At 51.1% G+C, this 19,523-nt stretch overlaps 1 protein-coding gene across 4 annotated transcripts; it reads left to right on the top strand.

The window, feature by feature from the left end:
* Positions 1–9: 9 nt before the first annotated feature.
* Positions 10–19,133, top strand: HOXD4 (homeobox D4). 4 transcript variants are annotated; one of them, XM_073807540.1, is made up of 6 exons: positions 13–149; positions 10,676–10,701; positions 11,704–11,751; positions 12,891–12,997; positions 13,245–15,100; positions 15,631–19,133. In XM_073807540.1, exons 5-6 carry the CDS (start codon positions 14,680–14,682, stop codon positions 15,972–15,974), a joined length of 765 nt encoding a protein of 254 aa, XP_073663641.1. In that variant the 5' UTR covers positions 13–149; positions 10,676–10,701; positions 11,704–11,751; positions 12,891–12,997; positions 13,245–14,679; the 3' UTR covers positions 15,975–19,133. The 4 variants fall into 4 exon arrangements, with proteins under 4 accessions (XP_073663643.1, XP_073663641.1, XP_073663640.1 ...); XM_073807539.1 differs by having other exon boundaries at positions 13,242–15,100; XM_073807541.1 differs by lacking the exon at positions 11,704–11,751 and having other exon boundaries at positions 13,242–15,100.
* Positions 19,134–19,523: the final 390 nt, after the last annotated feature.

Here is a 19,523-nt window from a genome sequence, read left to right as displayed (position 1 = left end):
GCTCTGGGTGACCGAGCCGCGCGGTTCCGACGCGGCTCCTTCTCTAACATGAGCGGGTCCCTGCCGCGCAGAGCGCGCGTAGCCCGGCAGCGCCTAGTGGATTACAGCAGCCGCCCCGGCCGACCGCCGCCTCCAGCTCGGCACCTCCGGTAAGAGCCGTCCCCTCCCCGCGCCCCCAGCGCTGCCACTGAGAAGCTCGAGGCGCCCACCCGTTTGGGCAGCTCGGAGATCCCTGCCCGACCCCCTCCCCTTCCCCGGGACCTGGGAGTGGCTGCCTGCGCCCCCTGCCCCAGATCACTCCATCTCTGAGCGGGCGTCCCCTGGGGCCCTGGGTGGGGTCCAGCTGAGCTCAGAAGTCGAAGGGAAGCCCTATTTCCTCTGGAGATTATGGGAGGTGGATAGCGGCATAGATGGAGAGCCCCTCGATCCCCACCCTGGGAAGAGTGTGCAGATGCTTCCTGGATGTGTCAGCTTTGCTGGGGGTCACTAAAGGCACTCTGTAGTATAGAGCAGTGTTTTGCGGTTTGTCTGTGGTCAGAGGTACCTGGGAGGCTAACAGGTGTGTTTTGAGGGTTGGAGCTTGGGGGTGGGGTGGATTCTGTGTATCCAGGATGTGCTTGGTTTGTTAACCTAGGCTTTGACGAGTGATGCTAATTTCTAGGGTTGATGGTTTATTGGGCCTTGTATATGAGATGGAATTTTAAATATTAACTGCTTCTCTAGTTCTTAGATAATTTTTGTAACAATTCAAGAAAGGTTCCTCACACATCTAATAATCTGTCAGGTGCATTTGTATTATTCTATGCCACAAAATGGATGCATGTTTTGAGAGGTAGTAGTATCAGAAGATCTGGTGCAGGTCTTGGGGAAAAACCAAGAGACATTTCAGAAATTCGAAGCATGTCTAAGTTCAGACATCGCGTGTGTTTCTTATTTGCCGGATTGGGAAAAGAGTGGATATTTTGCTCTCTAAATGTACTGTCGTGGTGTGTGTGTGTGTGTTGCCTACGAATAAATATTATATAGCAACATTTCCAACTCTACTTCAAAATTACTGGACCAAAATATCTATGAGTCGAAAGAAAATTATTTGCAGAAAAAAATGCTATTTTCTCCCACGGATTTTGAACGGCACTTGAGGATGCAGTTCTCAAATCCTATTGCCTATTCTCTCGTGGACACGTTGTGAAATGTTAAAACCTTTGGGACAATCTGCCGCATTGCGCATGAGGTTGACCTGCGCGCGGCGGAGTATCGTTTTTTCAACCACCCAGAGGAAAACCCTAACATTTTAATGTTCTCCCAAATCTTCCAGTGTAACCGTGTTGGCCGTAAAAGCATTTCAGAACAATAAATGACATCTTTGTAGAAAGGTATTTTTACTAATTAACGACGGAATCATGCGAGTTTCAAAATGGAGGGCCACGATTAGTGGTCAGTTGACGTCTAGCAGAATTGTTGTGGATCGCTATGATCACTAACAAATTAGAAACTCAGTGATTTTTAAATCTGGAACGTCTGTATTCTGTAAATACTTCTCTATTACGGTACTGCTGAGATCATTCTTTCATATTGGTTTACAGCATTACCTACTGAAAATCAGGGCCCTGGTCAGGGGCTCACAAGGCCCTCCCCTGGCAACTCCAGAGCCTAAGGAGCCCCTAGGTTGCCTGAAAGCTCGGTGGGGGTGGGGATGAGTTGTGGCCATAATGGCCAAGCCCTTGTGTTCAGAGCTTCAGTCGCCTTTCCCTGGGTTCGATGGCTGAGCGCGCCCAAGTGACTGAGAACCTGGGCGGGCTGCAGGTCCGATTACGCAGCAGAGGGTGACGTCATGGGCAGATATGGAGGACTAGGGGGCTCTTTGTAAGTCCCGTGGTAGCATTAAGAGTTTAAATGGTCAATTGCATTAAGACCTTAAATGGTCAATTGCATCTAAGGGAATAAATAATCTGCAAATCACATTTGAACGCAGGCCATTTAGTCCAAGAGGAACTAGTTAACGCTTTTGCCACTGCCAGAAATGCCCCCACTGTCCCAGTTAACCCAATTTTTAAAAAATTAAACGAAACTAAAAAAAAACCACTTGGACCCTAGGACCTCACAAGTGGGAGAGTGTAACTCTCAGCGTCCTTGGGCCGAACCTCTATCCCTTTGTACATCAGGGAGCCGGTGGCACGTCCGGGCCTTAGTGTCTAAGGTCAGGCAGTGAGCTGGGCTTGCGCTCTCCGGGAGGACCAGAGAAAAGCTCGTTGTTATAAATGTGGTCAAGCACCAGGGCTGAAAACCAAACGTATTTTCCTGTCAGATGCTCCTCCAAATAAATATATTTCGCCAGAATTCTGTTTTCCGAGCTCGAGAAGCAGGGGAAGGAACAAAGACAGTATTTCACTCTGGACTGGCAGGCAGCTGTTAGAGGTATTTACGGCCTTGCCGCAGTGCGGCCGCCGGACAGGGCACGCGGGGGCACCGGAAGCTGGGGAGAAGCCACCAAGAACTCGGAATTCCTATTTAAGTCCAATTTAGGGCCACTTTTCCGGAATTGGTGTGAATAGATACCCTCTTTCTAGGAACTGGTCCCTTAGACTTCATAGTTGTGCAGACTGAGGGAGAAGTTGTGCTCTCTGAACGTAAGGTGGTTCTCCCCCACCCCGCCTTGATTAACGACTTGGGAGAAGGCGTGCACTAGATGTGAAACTGCTGATCCAAACGAAAACCTTGAGAGGGTTCACCGGCAACATGGCGATTTTGCTGGTTTGGCGCAACAGGGCTTGCAGATCAGGAAGGACGTTTGAGGCTTTTAACACAGGTTTTCCTGAAAAAGTATGTTTCCTGCCTCTATAAGATGGGGCGTCCAAGCGCTTCTGCAGGTAGGCGCAGAAGCAGTGCGTGGTGCCTCACACCGCCCAGCACTGCGCACAGCTACCGTACAGCTCAGTGCCCCGAAGCGCCTGCCTTGCCCGCTTGCCCAGCGTCCGGCGCATGTGCAATGAAATAGCCCAGCCTGGGGATCCAACCAGCAAAGCACGGAAGGGGGGAGGGGGCGAGTGGACTCAGAGCAGGAAGATATAACCCGATCTCTCCAACTCCTCCCTCAGGATTCGCCACTCATCTTTCCTTTATTCCAGCCTTCATTCTAAATATAGTCAAACATCTTGCCCTTGACTACGTTATTTTCAATCATCTTGACTCACCACCCCACCCCAATTTAAATCTGTACTTTAGAAACAGTCTGCAAATGCGAGCTAGTGGCCAAAAGGAAACCAAGTCTTCTTTCAAGGTGTTAAAATAAGCACTCACACATACATTTAACACCTTAAAAGAAGATGTATATATATATGTGTATGTGTGTGTGTGTGTATATATATATATCTGATCCTTGGGGAAGTGTATAGATTTTCTTCAGCCTGGTGTTTCTGCTTTGCGAAAAGGCCTTTCCTCTTGGCGCCTGTTCAAACCGCCAAACTTCAGGCCAATCCTTCAGCCGGACCATTCCCAGATCTTGTTACGCCAGCGCAGCACGTTCGAGGGCTCTGTGGGGACCACTGGCTCAGCAGAGAGCGGTCAAACAATAAATAAATAAACGGACAAACTGGAGGGCTTTTCCGCCCGGACTCGCCTAATTAATGGAAGATGCACGCTCCTGGGCCGCGAGCTTGTTGTCGGTGCTGCGGGGGGAGGCGGCCTCAGAGCCCTCTCAACTCCTTCCGACCGCCCCAGGGGACGGGAGGACCAGCTCGCAGCCTCCGGCGCGGGAAGACCTCCGCCCGCGCGAAGAAGCCCGGGCCTCGGGTTTCCGGGGCTGGCGCAGTCCCCCTGCTCTGTTGTCTGGCGCCTTGTCCAGGAGGAGGCGCTGTAGGACAAGCGTCCTGTGGGCTACGGAGGCGCGGGAGATGTCCCGGGCGCCAGCGGGCTGGGGGAGGGGAGGACACGTGACCCCGCCCCTCCGCCTCTGCCCCCGCCTCCGCCTGCTAGGAGAGTGTTTTCCGCCTGCGAGGAGAGTTGGCGGTGCTGCGCCTACACTCAGGGGCGGCTTCCCGAGCAGAGGCAGCCCAGAGTCCCGGGAGCCAGAAGGCAGGTTCGGGGGTGGCGGGCCACCTCAGTTCCTCTGCCTTCCCGGAGGGGGCGCGATTTTCGCGCGCTGGGCTCCTAAGAGCAGAAAGAGTTCGGGTCCGGTGGTGGGGCAAGCTGCGCCCAATCCCAACCAGCCCCCTCATTTGGGCTGCTGTTCTTGCCACTTTCCTTTCCCGTAATTCCTGGTACCTAGAACCGGCAGCCTTGAAAAGCCGAGCGTTCAGCCCCTCCTCCCTCAAGCTGACGGGCCTCGCCCTGGCTCACCTAGAACAAGGCCTGCGTCCTGGGGTGGGACTCCCTCGGGCCTCTCTCGAGGTTCTGAGATCCCGGGTGAATCCCACTGACTGTGCGGCTTGAGAACAACGCAGGTGCTCCTCTCTCCCCTTTTCCACACCACCCACACACTCTTCTTCCCCCATTGCGCCCATTTCAGGCCTTTGGTGGGCTCCATGGGGTATTGCATCAGCTGTGACACCCAACTTAAACGACTGGCTCAGATCCAAGCCCACTGTTCGTCGTTGCCTCCTGGCAGCACAGTCTTTTGCCTCCCTCTTTTCCCTACTTTAGGTCAGTGATTCTTAATGAAGGCCTGCATTCAAACCTCTTGTTTATAATGCAGGTTCCTGTGTTTCATGCCATACTTACTGAATCAGAATGTCCAGAACCTGCAGTTTGTAAACACTCTCCACCATGGCAGGATGTACGCTTATGTTTGAGAACTGGCCAAGGGTATCTCCTGGTTCTTTGGTCTCCAGAGGCCAAGTTCTCTCTACCATTCAGCAACAGCCATTCCCCTAGGTTTGGGGGCTCCCTCCTTAATTAGGTTTTCTAATGTCACTACCCCATAAGCTGAGTAGTTGCTCCCATATAGGGAAGGAGACATTGATCCCTTGCTAACTTGGAGATTTTTTTCAAAGAGGCGAGTAGGTTCTGGGTACAGACCTGCCTTCTTTCAAATCTTTATCACTTACCTGCTGTGTGACTTTAGGCAAGTAGGGCAAATTCTCTGGGCTTGTTTCCTCATTTAGAAAGTAGGGATAATAAGAATACCGTCAAATGTTGTTATGAGGATTTTTACTTACGTAGCACTACTATATGCCCAGCACTATTCTAACTACTTTACATACATTAACTCACCGATTAAGCACTTAAAAGTTTTTTTTTTTTTTGCACAAGCCAAACATTCAGTACCTGTTTCGACCACATATTGAATAGCAAGCATTCAATAGGAGTTCTTATCATCACTATCCTTTTTCTGTTCAGTAATCAGGCCTAGACTTTTAGAGCTGAAAGAGACTGGTTCACTCACCTAATCCTTGAATTGTACAGAGAAGACAGGATGAGGTTTGGTCACAGGAGAACATGGATCTGGGACTTTCCCTTTTGCTGTAGTGGGCCTCATAGGCCCCACTCCCTTGGGTCTCAGTGTCTGGCCCCTGCCTACAGGTAGACTTCAGGGCCAAACCTAGGAGGAAAGTGCCCCTGGCTCCTCAGTGGGCAGATGTCAGGTAAGGGAGGCTTCACACCCACACAGGCACATCTGTGACTCCTACAGAAGGCTCAGGCCTTACCACAGAGCAGGCCCTACTTTCCACCTTCTGGAGTCACCTTCTCCACCACCACCCATCAGTCGCACCCACTAGGCCAAGCATCCTCTTTTACAGCCCCAGGGCAAGTACCCTCTTTTCAGTCTCTTGAAAGCTGGGACAGGGTGGGAAAGCAAAAGGCCAGTGAGCAACAGCAAAGGAGGCAAGGAGTGCCCAACTCCCCCTTAATCTGCTTGTGTTCCAAGATCTGGGCTCCAGGACCGTGGCTGAGCCACAGCTCCAAACTTGGGCCACAGTGATGTCAAGGTGTGTCTTAAAGAGGCCTATGCCCCCCAAATCTCCATCAGCCCTTCCAATTTTTTAGATTATTTATATCTTTTAAAAATAATTATATGTATACTATTTCAGGCTATAACCCACACATATGCATGCACACACACACACACCCTGCAACCAGGTTCTACGCCTTAGTCCTGGCCTCCATGACTTCTGACTGTAGACTTTTTGTAAGAGGGCCTCCGCAGCCCTTGGTCAAGCTGCTTCTCTTGGCTTAACCAGGAGTCCACCTGGGTCAGATTTTCTGTCCAAACCCACCTAGTCTCTTCTGCTATCAACCATGTTGGGCAGAGTTTGGCCCATGAAACCGGGCAGTGCTGTAGCCACCCAGCCACCTCCATCTCCTGTGCCATCTACCCTCTATTCTTGGTTCTCAAAGGACTTAGGTGACCCCCCAGATCCTGCTTTTCTTGGGACTGCTGGAGCCTTATCCAATCTCTGGCCCTGCCGTCAGAGATCCTGCCCGAGAGCCTGTTCTTTTGGATGGCACATCTCACTGTTAGAGTGGTTCCCTCTGGGGTCACCTTTCCTTCCCAGAGGACACCAAGGCAGAGCTCCAATGAGCAGACTCCATTTAGGGGGGGAGGGGCGGGGGTAGCAGGAGAAGTGGTCCTCTTTCAGTGATGGGATATAATGCCAGGAATATGGAATTATATTTCTCTCCTGCTTGGGACTCCCTGTTCAGCCCTTTTCTGGCTCTACTGCCAGCCTGTGTCCCTAAGTGCCAGGCCTGGCAGTCTTTCTTTATCTGCCCCCAGCCTAGGGAGTTCATCCAAAGTTCCATCCCCTATCCTGGTTGTGCAGACAGTTTAAGGGAAGAGTTCAGTACCACTTCAGTACCACTTCTGGGCAAGAGGCCTCTTGAAAGTCAAGGTCAGGATATTCTTTCCTGGGCCACATAGCAAGGGCCCTTAGGGTGGGCAGAGAGTGGACCTCAATACATTTGGAGTGCAGCTGATGCCTCTTGGGGCCCCTTCAGTCTCTCCTTCTTCCTGGGAGCGGCTCTGGCATCTGGGTTCCTTCAGGGAACCCTAGCTCATGGAAGCTCTCTGAGCAGAAATTCCCAGGACTGGGTTTTTCCAGCCCAGTGAGGAAGGACAGTGTCTAGAGTCTCAATTTACCCAGAAACCAAATTCCTTACAGGTTTTTAAGAAGGCCCCCACCCCACCTCTTCTCCCCGACCTCTTCTTCAGGACTGTTACCACCACCATTGAAAGTCCTTGGAAAAACCCCAACAAATTGGCCCAAAGTAGTCTTCTGTTCTCCCTGGTGCTTAGCCTTCTTACTAGACAGAGTTTGCTCTTCCCCATCTGCACTCTGTCATTCATCTACAGAAGCCCAGCATTGAGGGCAGGGGCCAAGGAAGATTGGAGGGAGGTAGACACTTTCTCCTTTAATCATGTCGCCTGGCTGTCCTAAGACTAGAAAGTAATTGAAGTTGTCTGCCTCAGTGTCTTCCTTTCTTTTCTCCTTTTCCCTTACGCATAGCTAGTTACTTTGCTGTTAGTATCTAAATGTACAGAGTAGGCTATATAGTTTTATTCTTACGAAAGCCACTGTGAATACTGCAGGCAAGTCCTAGTTACCATCCTTTATCACCATTCATTCAAAAAATATCTACTGAGCCCTGAGTAGGTGTCAGACATTGTTTCAAACACCATTCTCTCAGCCTGGTCTTCTCTTTACATGGCCCCTCCCCCATAAAAAGCTCATAACAATTGCCTAGAATGTCATAGGTCCTTTGATTCATCCTCTTTTATTAACTTAAGGAAAAATAAAGAAGGCTTTTCCCAGCCCCTCAAACTTTTGTTATTTTTTACAGTGGATTAAGGGGGGCTTGTTTTGAAGCTGCTCACCTAGTGCTAATAGAGTCAGAAAACGTTTTTTTTAAAGGATTGATCTTTACTCATATTTTAAAAACAGATGATACCAACTGTAAAAGAAAAAGGTACTTCTAAGTGGCTAATGGCATGGGGAGGGAAGAAGTAGATGCCATACAGTCTGGGCTAATAGCCCCCTGCTTTCTAGCCAGTGAAAGTGAAATCAAGAAATGGGTTTAGAAATGCACAGAGAATGGGTGGAAATTAGGATGCAAAGAGATTTTTGTGGAAAGGAGTCTCTTTCAAGGGCTTAATGGGTTTGCTGATGAGAACTTTTACAACTGAATTTGATTTAGAAATCATAGACGTATATGTGCTCTACAAAGCTACACAGAACACCCATTCTTTTAATCGGAATAGTAAAAATCATACGTTTTCACACTGTTTGGTAGCAACTCTGCCAGGCTATGGAAGGATGTTGGGTGTCAATTCTCTTTTCACTCACAGCCCTTGGTGGGAGCGGGGGGTGTCTTCCCCACCCGCGCCTACCTCAGGCATAGCGTGGCACATTCTACCCCATGGATCAGTGCTCGGGCCCAAGCTCCTTCTCTTGGCTTTCACAGCAGGAGAGCCCGCTGCCTCCCCCTCTCTTAGGCTCTCCCTCTGGTGCTGGTGGAAGGGTAAGGGTGGGGGAGAGAGAGAATCCCACCCAGGTTTGGACCCCTAAGCCCTGTGGTTGGGACACTGTGGGACTGGGGACATCTGACTTCCTGGGCTTGGGTTCCTTGAGAGCCTCATTTACTTCCTCACACCCTGTCCCCTTCACACCAGGGCTGTTTTTATTGTTTTATAACCTTCTTTAGAGTTTCAGTCGCCAAAGATGCCGCCGATGGGGCTATTCTCCACTTTCTCACTTTACCAAACCCCAAGTCTTGCTGTTTTAAGCAGTTTGGTCACTTGCAAAGGCTTCCCTTCCAGATCTAAGCAAATTATAGAAACCCCTAGGCATGTGGCTACCTTCAACTTTCGCTGAGCTCATTCGCAACAATACAGAGCCAAGTGTTAACTCCAGCTGCCCCCCCACCCCCAAGCCCACCCAGCATCTCCCCAACCACCCTTTTCTTATCGAAGCGAAAACAAAATCTCAAATAACTTCTGGTATAAGCAAGTAAGAAGTGGCCTTTGGCTTTCCTCTTTATTTACCACATCCAAAGCTAAAAAATGATTGAAATAAAGGAGTGGATGGTACTCACAGCGGATGCAGCCAAAGAATCATAAGACATGCCCATCAACCAGCCTTTTCCAAATAGCACTATCTCGCAGTTTCAATAGACATCCCTGAAAAGATGCTATTTGAAAAGCCTGGGGTATTGATATGAATATGACTCCCCCCTTGCATCCTAGATATTTGGAACTATTTAAATGTGAGGGAACAGTTGCAGTGAACCTTTATTTAGTGAATAAAAGTTTAAAGCGGAAGGTTATTTATGGTTCTGCCAGAGATGGAACCTGAGTGGCTATTTACGAACACGTGATCCCAATAAACTTTGTTTTATGGCTTGAGAGTTGACAAGCCAAAATATAATTCCCACCATAAATTAGGTTAAGAGCATACAAGTGCAGATGCTTGGTTCCTGAAGCAGCAATAGAAAAGTGAGAGGCTCCAGCTAGCGCCGGGCGCAGGAGACAGGTCTGCTCCCAGCTCCCCTGCCCACTAGGAGAGAAAACCAGTAAGTCACTTATTACTTTTTCCAGGACAACTCCAGGGGTGGGGGATTTCTCTGCCCCATCTTTTCCACCTGGTGTGGGGAGAAGTCCCCTGGAAGTTAATTTTAATTTTAGCTTAAACCTAGATCAAGAAATAGGATGGAAATCCTGGTTTTCTCCTCTCCCTTCTAGACATAGAAAGTTAGGAATTGAGGGCTCCCACCTCACAAGAGGGACATTCTGTCTCTCTCCTCCTCATAATGGGGCATCTGCTTCTGAAGTGGAATCAAACGGGTAGTCTAGGTGGACAGAGAGAAAGGATAAGGATGGAGATGGCTTTGCCTTTGTGATTTCTCAGAGAGGACTGCCATCCCAGAATAAAACTAGAGGAGACTGAAAACTTAAAGCTGGACACCAGCCCCTGTGAGGATCACTGCTTTGTAAGATTACTTTGTGGGTCCTCCAGAAAAAATGCTGACGAAATGATGTCATATCCATAGAGCTGGATAAGAGTCTAAAGCATTGCCATTTACCTTTAAACCCATCGGTTTTCCTCTTCCTTGATTATCATTTGGGTCCTCATTTCCCTTGGAAATTGCTCTTTGTTTTGAATTAGAGCAGAAGTGGGAAGGCAAGTCCTAGCCTTGTCTGGTACTTCTTTGGGAAGGAAAAGACAGTTTTAGGGGAGCGCTGGTTGGAGCTGGGGAATTTGAAACCAATCTGAAATTGGAAAAGGGGTCTGAGTTGCTCCTAGCGCGAGACAGACGGGGAGCTGGGGCAGGGGACAGATGCAGCGACTAACCCCCTCCCCAGTGGACCTGCGCCCACCCCGCCGATTGTGCAGAAGAAAACACACAAAGGCCCGTTTTCTCCTCGCTTCCCGTTTTCCCACGGGGGAAACCCTGTTACAGACAGCCTGAGTCGGGCCAAGCAAAAAGTAAGGTTTTGCTCAAGGGGTGCATAGAGTGGGGGAGGTGATGGGGGCCATACTCTCCTACCTCGTGGGTCTGCCCTTGAGCACTGCAGTCTCCCGCTCCGCGCGCGGAGAACTTGGCGCAGTTCCTGGGGGCGGGCATCCGAAGCAGGAGGGAGGTCTGGGTATTGGCGGGGTGTCAGGGCCTTGTCATTTTTCTGTGTATCATCTATCTTTATTATCCTGTGGAATTTAAGTGACCCCCGTTTTCATTGCAACAGGTTCGGGACCGTGAGAAACCGCCGCTGTAAGTACCTTCCCGTTTCTTCCGAATCGAGAAGGGGCGGTATTGATAACTGGGGTGGTAGGGGCGAAGGGCCGCGCCAGAGGAGTGGGCGGGTGGAAGAGCAGTCCTGCCTCCCCAGGCCTTACTGTGAGAGGGGAGCTCGAGCTGGAGGTGGAGGATCTAAGTTGGACTCTTGGAAAAATTTTCTGGGGCCTGGTTTACAGTCACCTAAAGTAAGGGAACGGGCCGCGGCCTCTCGCCCTTGTCTCCTTGGACCTCCCTGGACTTTCCCGGCCTTCCCAGACCTCCCCAGCTCGCACAGGTGCAGCTCCGCCGCAGCGAACGCGTCTGTGAAGAGCTTGCAGCTAATTAGCAGCCCGCCCTATTAACAAGTCGCGGCGAGCATCGCTTTCTGCTCGAATCAACCTGCTGAACACCCAGGCAGCGCGATCCCCCTTTGCCGCCCAACCCAGCTCAACCCGGTTCAGCCTGGCCCAACCTTCTCTAGTTTTTTGTAAAAAGAAAACAAACAAACAAACAAAAAACCCGCAACCCTCTGTGGCTGCGGGTGTGTGGGGTTGGCCGGCTTCCGGGAAGGGCTGCGAATTCTGAGCTTTACGTGGAAGTCCCTCCTCCCCCCTCCCTAGGCCCCAGCCCCAGCCGCGGCGGTTTAGGCCCTGGGTTGGGGAACTGCGGCCGAGCGAGGAGGGAGGGATACGGCCCTTCTAGTCCACCTCTGCTTCTCTATAACTGCAATTTGAGAATTTCTGCGCCTGAGCCGCTAGCGTTGCAGGCAGACGTGGCGGGGGAGGGGTGCGGGGGGGCAGAGATTCTTGGGGTCTTGGGCTTGGAAGTTTGGATCTTTCTGAGTTGCATATGCCGCAGAAGACAGGTACATTTCTGAGGAGGCCTGTGAAGTCTCCAGGAAGGCTCTCTCATTAAGATGATGGTAGTGGGGAGAGAATCAAGGAAAGACCAGGGGCCCCTCCCTCATGCAAAACGGAGCTGATTTTATTTTCATAGGAGATGGAATGTGCGAAGATGTTAGGAACCAGGCACCCTCCCTCCCTGGTAAGACATCCTCTCTCTAGGGTCCGGGAAGCTAAGGCTTGGCTCTGGGCCAGGTTTCTGCCCTCCAGGCTGGGCAGCCTAATCGACTCGCTGGGGGCTGTGCCAACCCCCCAGGAGTGGAGGTTCCGCCCAGTACATAGTTCACCTCTATGAATCAGGCTGTCTCAAGTGAAACAGGGCTCAGGGCTCCAGGCTGGAAAATCCGGTGTCCCCAGGAACTCCTGGTCTTGCCTTCTTCCTGAAGCTGCCCTGGCTCTGGGTGCTTATCTCTGTGGATGCTCCTTGCTTGCAAACCCACGATCAGCACCCTGTAGCTGAACACAGCACAAAAAGCCGGAGACATCAAAAGCATTTGTATGGGCAGTTGGGCGGGAGGTGAATATTTAACGCTTTTGTTCATCAATAACTCATTGGCTTTGACCTGTCTGAACAAGTTGAGCAATAAGGTGAAATGCAGGTCACAGCGTCTAACAAATATGAAAATGTGTATGTACCCTCACCTGGTTCCCCACCTGTCCCAGCAGCCTCCTCCAATTTGTCTGGATAAAGCCTAGGCCCAAGGTCCCCAGGAAGGCAGGTGTGTGGGAGCTCTTGGCATTAGAGGAAGTTGGGGGGAGCCCCCCTGGGACAAGGGGGCTGGGTGTGGGGCAGCCTCAGAGCTCTTGTTAGAATTGGCACCCAGGATATCCCTACAAAATAGCCAAAGCACTGGACCCAGAGGATGGCGGTAGGGGAGTGAGCAGGGAGTGTGCACAGTGCAGAGTAGGAGAAGCCAGCCAATTTTGCCAGGCAGAGGGGGGCTCCACCGCACCAGGCCCAGGTTGGGGCTTGAAAATAATTTTTGAATCATGAGGGTAAAATCAAAACAATCAAAAAAATTTAAACACCTCTAGCCTACAGTCAGGGATCCAAAAGCCCCACCCAAGCCCGGGCATCCCTCTGCCTCTGAAACCCATTCGGGCCCTGAGTGCTCTTGGTGCCCTGAAGCGAGGGGTGAGCCCTGGACTGCGCTGGGGCGGGCACAACTCGTGAACTTTTGTACTCTTGTGTGCTGCTGTCGGCAAAGCAAAAATAATGAAACTTTGTGATATGTTTGTAAATGATTTCGAGTGACCCCTTGCCCTGCCCTTCACCATTAGTGCGCCGGCCCCAGCCCAGGGCAGCTCGGTGCCTGCAAGCGGCGCCTGCCTCGGGGTCTGCAGCAGCAGCCGGACGGAGAGGCCAGCCGGGCTCAGGGCCCTGGAAGGTAAATGCGCGACTTCTTGGAGAACTAGCTTTGTCAGCCAACCTGGCTTGCCCTGACAGTGGGCAGAAGAATGAGCAGAGGATATTCCCTCTTGCCTCTTTTTCTTCTGCCATTGAGGGCATTTGCTCCTTTCTGGAAAATACCACTTGCTAAGGGAGTGGGGGTTATGTGGATCCGGAGAGGGGGGTAATAAAGCCGCCATTTCTGGGATGGATTATTTTTCTTCTTTTCTTTCTTTCTTAAGAAGACTGTCCTGACTCCTTGGCTGCTTGGTAACCCCGGCCCTGGTACAAGGATGGGGAACTCGTTGCTGCAAATTGCCACCAGGCGCTTCAGGCTACCTGAACCATCTCTGAAAGGCAGGGTGGCCGCGTTGGGCTGGTGGCGGCTCCGAGGAAGAGGCGGGGGCTGGCAACGGTCTGGGTACTCGCTCTGGGTGGAACCCGGAGGTAGTAACGTTGTCTATATATACCCTGTAGAACCGAATTTGTGTGGTATCCACGTAGTCACAGATTCGATTCTAGGGGAATATATGGTCGATGCAAAAACTTCACATTTCTCCGCAATAGCCAGAATTAGAACTGGAGGCCAGAGGCAGCCGGCGGGTCAGTCGCCTCTTTCTGTTTTATTACCTTGGACTCCAGGTGGATCGTCTGAGCCTGGTGACATAGAGCAGCCTTTTCCTGGAGAAGCTCCTCACCTTTAAACAGGGCCCCCTGTGTAAAACCCTAATTGGTTGCGTGAATGCAGGGCCAGAGGGTTAGGTTTGGGGGCACTGGGGAGCAAGGTGGGAGTCCAGGTCACCCCAGCCCCAGGTCTGCCCTCCAGGGGCATAAAGTTGGAGGGTGCTCAATGAAGGGCCTCATTGGCCGTTACTGCCATGTGAGAAGAAGGTGAGCTGGGCAGAAGGAGTTTAGGGTCCTTTGGGGTCCATTTGGGTGAGCTGGGGGTGCCCTCACCACCTTCCTGGGCTACCCTTCAGCTGCCCTGGCTAGAGCAGCACGGGGGCTTCTTGCCATACCAGCAAGGGCCAAGATTTGGCTGGAAACAGCCCGGCCTCGAAGAAAGCTTGGCAGTTACTCATTGCCTAATTTGATTCAGGCCAGCCAGATTGTAGTAACTTTTGGGTGACCCTGATGAAGACAAAGCCGGGATTCGGCCTTTGTATGGCAGAGTCCCCGCTCCGCAGGCTGGGCGGGCGGGAGTCCTGCCTGCCTGGGGTTCTCTGCCCAACTCAGAAGCCACCTCTTCCGCCCACTTTTTGATGCCATGCACCCTGACAGATATGAGGATTCATTCCCGCTTGAACTGTGCCCATTTTGGGGGGCTGATTACAGGCGGGGTGAGTGGCGGGGGCACTGGAGGTTAGCAAAGTCAGTGGCAGACAAAAGCTGGGGTTACCTGTGGGGAATGAGGATGCTGGGATTAGAACTACTTTAACATCTGGCGGGGGCCCTCAAATGTGCCACGGCAAGTCACTTGATTACACGTATGTTATTTAGTTAAATTTGTGAAAATTATGAGATGCTCACCAACCCGGTGATAAACTCACTCCCTCGCTATTGGCTGGTCTGGTCACATGGCCGCCAACTTTATTCAGTTGACAGCAAGTAGGAGGGCCCTATGGAAGGAGAAAAAAAGACAACACGAGAAAAATTAGTATTTTCTACCTTCTGAAATTAATGGCCATGAGTTCGTATATGGTGAACTCCAAGTATGTGGACCCCAAGTTTCCTCCGTGCGAGGAATATTTGCAGGGTGGCTACCTAGGCGAGCAGGGCGCTGACTACTACGGCGGCGGCGCGCAGGGGGCCGACTTCCAGCCCCCGGGGCTCTACCCACGGCCCGACTTCGGTGAGCAGACCTTCGGAGGCGGCGGCCCCGGGCCTGGCTCGGCACTGCCCACGCGGGGTCACGGGCAAGAACCCGGCGGCCCCAGCGGCCACTACGGTGCCCCGGGAGAGCCGTGCCCCGCGCCCCCGCCCCTGCCCGGCTCCCGGGCCTGCAGCCAGCCGGGCGGCCCCAAGCAGCCGCCCCCTGGGACGGCCCTCAAGCAGCCGGCCGTGGTCTACCCGTGGATGAAGAAGGTGCACGTGAATTCCGGTAAGGCACGGGCCCAGGACCTCTCAGTCTCCACCCCAGCCCGGCGGCCTGGGCCCCGCGAGGGGGTGCGAGTGGGTGGGGGCGTGTGGGGCTTCAATGGGCGCCGCAATTACTCTCTCCATAAATTTTTATAGCCGAGGGAGCAGGCCGGGACCATGTGGCTGGCTGCTTGGCTCTGGGCGCAAAAGGGGGTGGAGATGGGGGTGGGGTGGGGGAGGACTCCATTTTCAGAGCGGAGGGAACGCGGTGGAAGAGGGGATTTCCAAAATGCCTGGGAATGCTGGAGCGGGAGGTGGGCTGGGGAGATGGGGCACGTTTGGGGATCCCCGCCCGAGAGCCCAGGAGAGCAGGTGGGTCCGAGGGGTTGGGTGGGAGTGAGCGTGTGCGCCTGGGAGGGCGGGCGAGAGGCAGGGAGTGGGCCAGGAGCGCGCCGGGAGGGCCCGGGCCTCGGGGCGCGCCAGGAAGTGAGCGGCTGTGGCCTAATCCGAGGCCGGGCGCTGACCTGACTGTGCGGTCTGCTTGTCTCGCAGTGAACCCCAACTACACCGGCGGGGAGCCCAAGAGGTCCCGGACGGCCTACACCCGGCAGCAAGTCCTAGAACTGGAAAAGGAATTTCATTTTAACAGGTATCTGACGCGGCGCCGTCGGATTGAAATCGCTCACACCCTGTGTCTTTCCGAGCGCCAGATCAAGATCTGGTTCCAGAACCGGAGGATGAAGTGGAAAAAAGATCACAAGCTGCCCAACACGAAAGGCAGGTCCTCGTCGTCGTCGTCTTCATCCTCCTCCTCCTCTTGCTCCTCCTCAGCTGCCCCTGGCCAGCATTTGCAGCCGCTGGCCAAGGACCACCACACGGACCTGACGACCTTATAGAAGTGGGGACCCTGGGCCCATCCCTCCCTGAGCTCCCGGCTGAGCCGAAGCTGTGGGGGCAGGCCGGGCCTGCTGTCACCTCCCTGGGCTCTAAGGTACTGTAGGGTGGACCTGGGACAGGCAGGCCTAACCTCGGACTAGGTTAGCACCCTGCCCGAGGGTAGCCCCCTCCCTGGAGCGGGGATGGGGGTCGGGGGGGTGGGATTCTCTCTCTAAGTATATTATCAAATGGCAGGAGCTACTGGGAACATAAAACCTTGGCGAGTCATTAAACTCCTGAAAATCTCCGCTGTTGGATTTTGAATTTGCAAATGAAGGTTGGATGCTTTATCCCAGTGTGAATTTGAACATCCTCCCCGCCCCCCCCACCCCTCCAGGGATCTTTGTGGTTTCATAATGTGGGCGTGTTGAATCAGAAGGCTGGCCACCCTTGCGCTAGGTGCTTTCAGTGGAAGCAGGAGGGCTGGGCCAGGATTTCTGAACTTTCTGGGTTGTCTGTATAATTTCCAGTGTGAAAAAAAAATTTTTTTTGCTCCCAGTGGCCCCATGCCCAAAGAAATGAGTCTAAGAAGGAAGTGCAAACGGGTTGTTGTATGTTTAGATTATATTTGCTTAAGTATTTATTTGTTGGGGAATTGGGGTGCAGAAATAACTGACATCTTATTGCCAAAAAACTTACCATGGTGAAAGGGGCTGGGTTTCAGGGAGCAGAATCAAGAGATGCGTGGACTTACTTCTGGCTGTAACCGGCATTTTGAACTCCACCCCCTCCCCACTCCCCGGAAATGTGTGTAGGGGGCCCTTAACCCTTCTAGAGGGAAGCAAAGGATCCACTCAAAGTTGAGTTCCTGAAAATATATTTCCACATGTGCTTTTCTCAGCACTTGTGCTTACAACCAGTTCTGGGTGATTAAAGGAAAGGGAAAAAAGAAAGAAACAAATGGTCCAACATTTTCCTTCTGGGGAAAGAAAACAAAACCTCTGTGTTCTGGGTCATTAGATAATGACTGAATTTTCTGTTCCAACTGGATTCCAAATGTCCCCAAATACCCCATATAGCAGTATTTTATAAGCATTGGTGTATGGCCTGCCTATATGAAAGAGGGAATGTGCATTGGGGAGAAAGTGGGAAGGTGAGGAAGTCTTGCTGTAAAAAATGAAAGAAAAACTAATTGAATCTAGAAGTCCACAAAAGTTGGTCTTAGGGTTTTTTCCCTAAGTTTTAATTTTTTAAAAAAGAAATCTAAGGAAGTTTTCCTCAACCCATTAATTAGCAGAATTTGTGAAAGTATAAAAGTTTTCAGGCCCTCTCCTCTCCCTTGCCTTGAGAATAGTGGTTTAAAAACAATCGCTCTCAAACAACAGGAGAGATGTTCTTTAGTCATTTTTCTTATGCCTTGCCTGGGAAGGGTTCAAAGCTCACTTTTCTAAAATGTTGACCCTTAAGGATAAGGGAAAGAGTCAAAGGTAATGGCCAGAGTTCATAGACTCAAATGAAACAAGGCTTCAGAAATTTAAACCGCAAAGCCTCGGGCTCCAAAAAGAAACCCCTGGTTGTAGCTACCGAAAAGTCACAAAAGTGGGGAGGGAGAGGGGGTGAGCTTGAAAAGGAGATTCAGAATTGGGGCTATTTTTTCAGTGCTTGAGAACACTTTAGAAGATTTCAGAGGTAATTTTTAAAATATATTTAAGTGTAGGGGGAAAAAGACTTTCTCTACAGGCATGTTCTTTGGTTCTGTGTCTCCTGAGAGCTGAGGGCAGGTATTCACTGGAGTCCCTAGGCTGAAATTCCACTTCTCTAAAGTGTCTTCCAAGCCTTGCTCTTTTGTATTAGACCCTAGGGACAGCTCTTTGTTCCTCCTTGGGGTGAGCCTGGCTCTCAGACTTGCACATGGCAATACTTGAATATCGCCACGTCGGGATATTAAAGATGGATATTCCTGCATTATTCGCATCATTGTTTCTATGACAAAAAGCACAGAGTTCATACATAGTCAAGACGTCTTTTTTCTGATGCCCTCACGTTGAGAAGCTGAAAAGGTATTTTACTGAAGTTCGGCTAAATTACAGAATCAGGTTCATCCAGAGGACAAATTTTCTATTCGATTAGCTGTATTTCAGCCAGGAGGACTGACCTCTAAACCCTTAACCTTTTGGACTCTAACTACCCTTCTCTTCTTTTTTTCCCCCTCGAACATGGAGAGCAGTCTTTGGATGTAGGATTTGAAAAGGGCCGCTATCCTTAGGCAAGTTGGAAAGTTGCTCAGATTCTTTCCTAAAACCCGAGTCTGTGAATACATTGAACCTTCTCCTTGGGAGGGGGTAGTATATATTTTCACAACATCCAACTACATATGTATTGCAAAGATTATTGTATAGATTTCCCCCTTCCCAGAAGTTCAGGTTACTCACTCCAGCTTCAGACCAAATGCCAAACTACTTAACTGCCTTCACCCCTGCCCCAGAGGAAAGCCAAGAGGCATGTTTTGATGAAGAAAACCCAAGGTTCTTCTTAAAAATAGCCCCACTACTTTGGAAAGTAACTTAATCAGAGAAACAACTTGTTTGTTTATAAGTCTCACTTCTCCTTCTCCTCTTCTAGGGATTGTCTTTTGAAATGTTAATGGAGCCTGGATGGCCCAGAGGGCGGCCCTCAACCCTGAGGTCCCAATCGGACCCCAGCGTCCATTTGGGCCCACAGGAGTGGGGCAGGGAAGAAGCAGGGCCCCCCAGTCACCTAGGGCAGGGAAGGAAATGAGTTTCCATCTGGGAACGTACTCTGGAGAAACCTAGATGTAGGAAGCCTCAGTGCCCATTTGCTTTTATTTGTTTCCAGTTTGTTCCCCCAAATATGAGCCAGAAGTGTTTGTTTTGAGTTTTTTCAATGGTATGTTGGGGTCGTGACTGGGGGGAGTGAAGTGTTTGGCGAGGACATTGCTCCTCAGACTCCCATCTCACTTTGTCCATTGCAGCCTTTTGTTGGGCGATGACATTGTCAAGTCAGCCCCATGGTGTCTGTTCACACAAGATGCTTTTTTAATAGAATTGACCAATGTTCTGCTGCCACTGATTAAAGTATTATTTATACTAATTGTTGCCTGTAGTTTTGATGTAATTCATTGATCTATATTTGAAATAATAAAAGGTGTAGCGAAATCTCCCTCCTGTTTGGCGCCTCCACAGAAGCATTCTTCATTAGGTCTTCTAAAAGCTAACATCCAATATAAACAATTTATTATTTTCTGTAATGTGCCTGATGTGTGAAGGTTAAACTGTGTAAGGCTTAGCAGTTCTACCATTTTCTCCCTCCCCCATACCTAACACTCCCAATTTGGCCATCATATGTTGTGAGAATTGGGAAGCCTAAGGCTGGATTCAGGCTGCAGCGGGGTGGACATTATTTTTTGAAAGGAAAATAAGTACCTTCCCGGGCTAAAAGGAGGCTCCAGTTTGGCTCTCAGCATGGCCCGGATCAGCCCCACGCCCCCTCGGTCTCTCTTTGTGACATGGTGGGTGAGAGAGATCTCCTGGACCCCCAACTCTGAGGGC

The sequence above is a fragment of the Tursiops truncatus genome, chromosome 7 (genome assembly GCF_011762595.2).
Source record: "Tursiops truncatus isolate mTurTru1 chromosome 7, mTurTru1.mat.Y, whole genome shotgun sequence".
In the NCBI taxonomy this organism is placed as follows: Eukaryota; Metazoa; Chordata; class Mammalia; order Artiodactyla; family Delphinidae; genus Tursiops; species Tursiops truncatus.
The sequence above is the reverse complement of the archived record's forward strand: the minus strand, read 5'-3'. Positions and strand labels throughout refer to the sequence as shown.

Excerpts from the sequence above, each read along its gene's own strand:
- HOXD4 (XM_073807542.1), top strand. The coding sequence starts at position 14,680 with ATGGCCATGAGTTCGTATATGGTGAACTCCAAGTATGTGGACCCCAAG. Across the intron at positions 15,101-15,630 it reads GAAGGTGCACGTGAATTCCG|TGAACCCCAACTACACCGGC; the intron begins GTAAGGCACGGG and ends CTTGTCTCGCAG.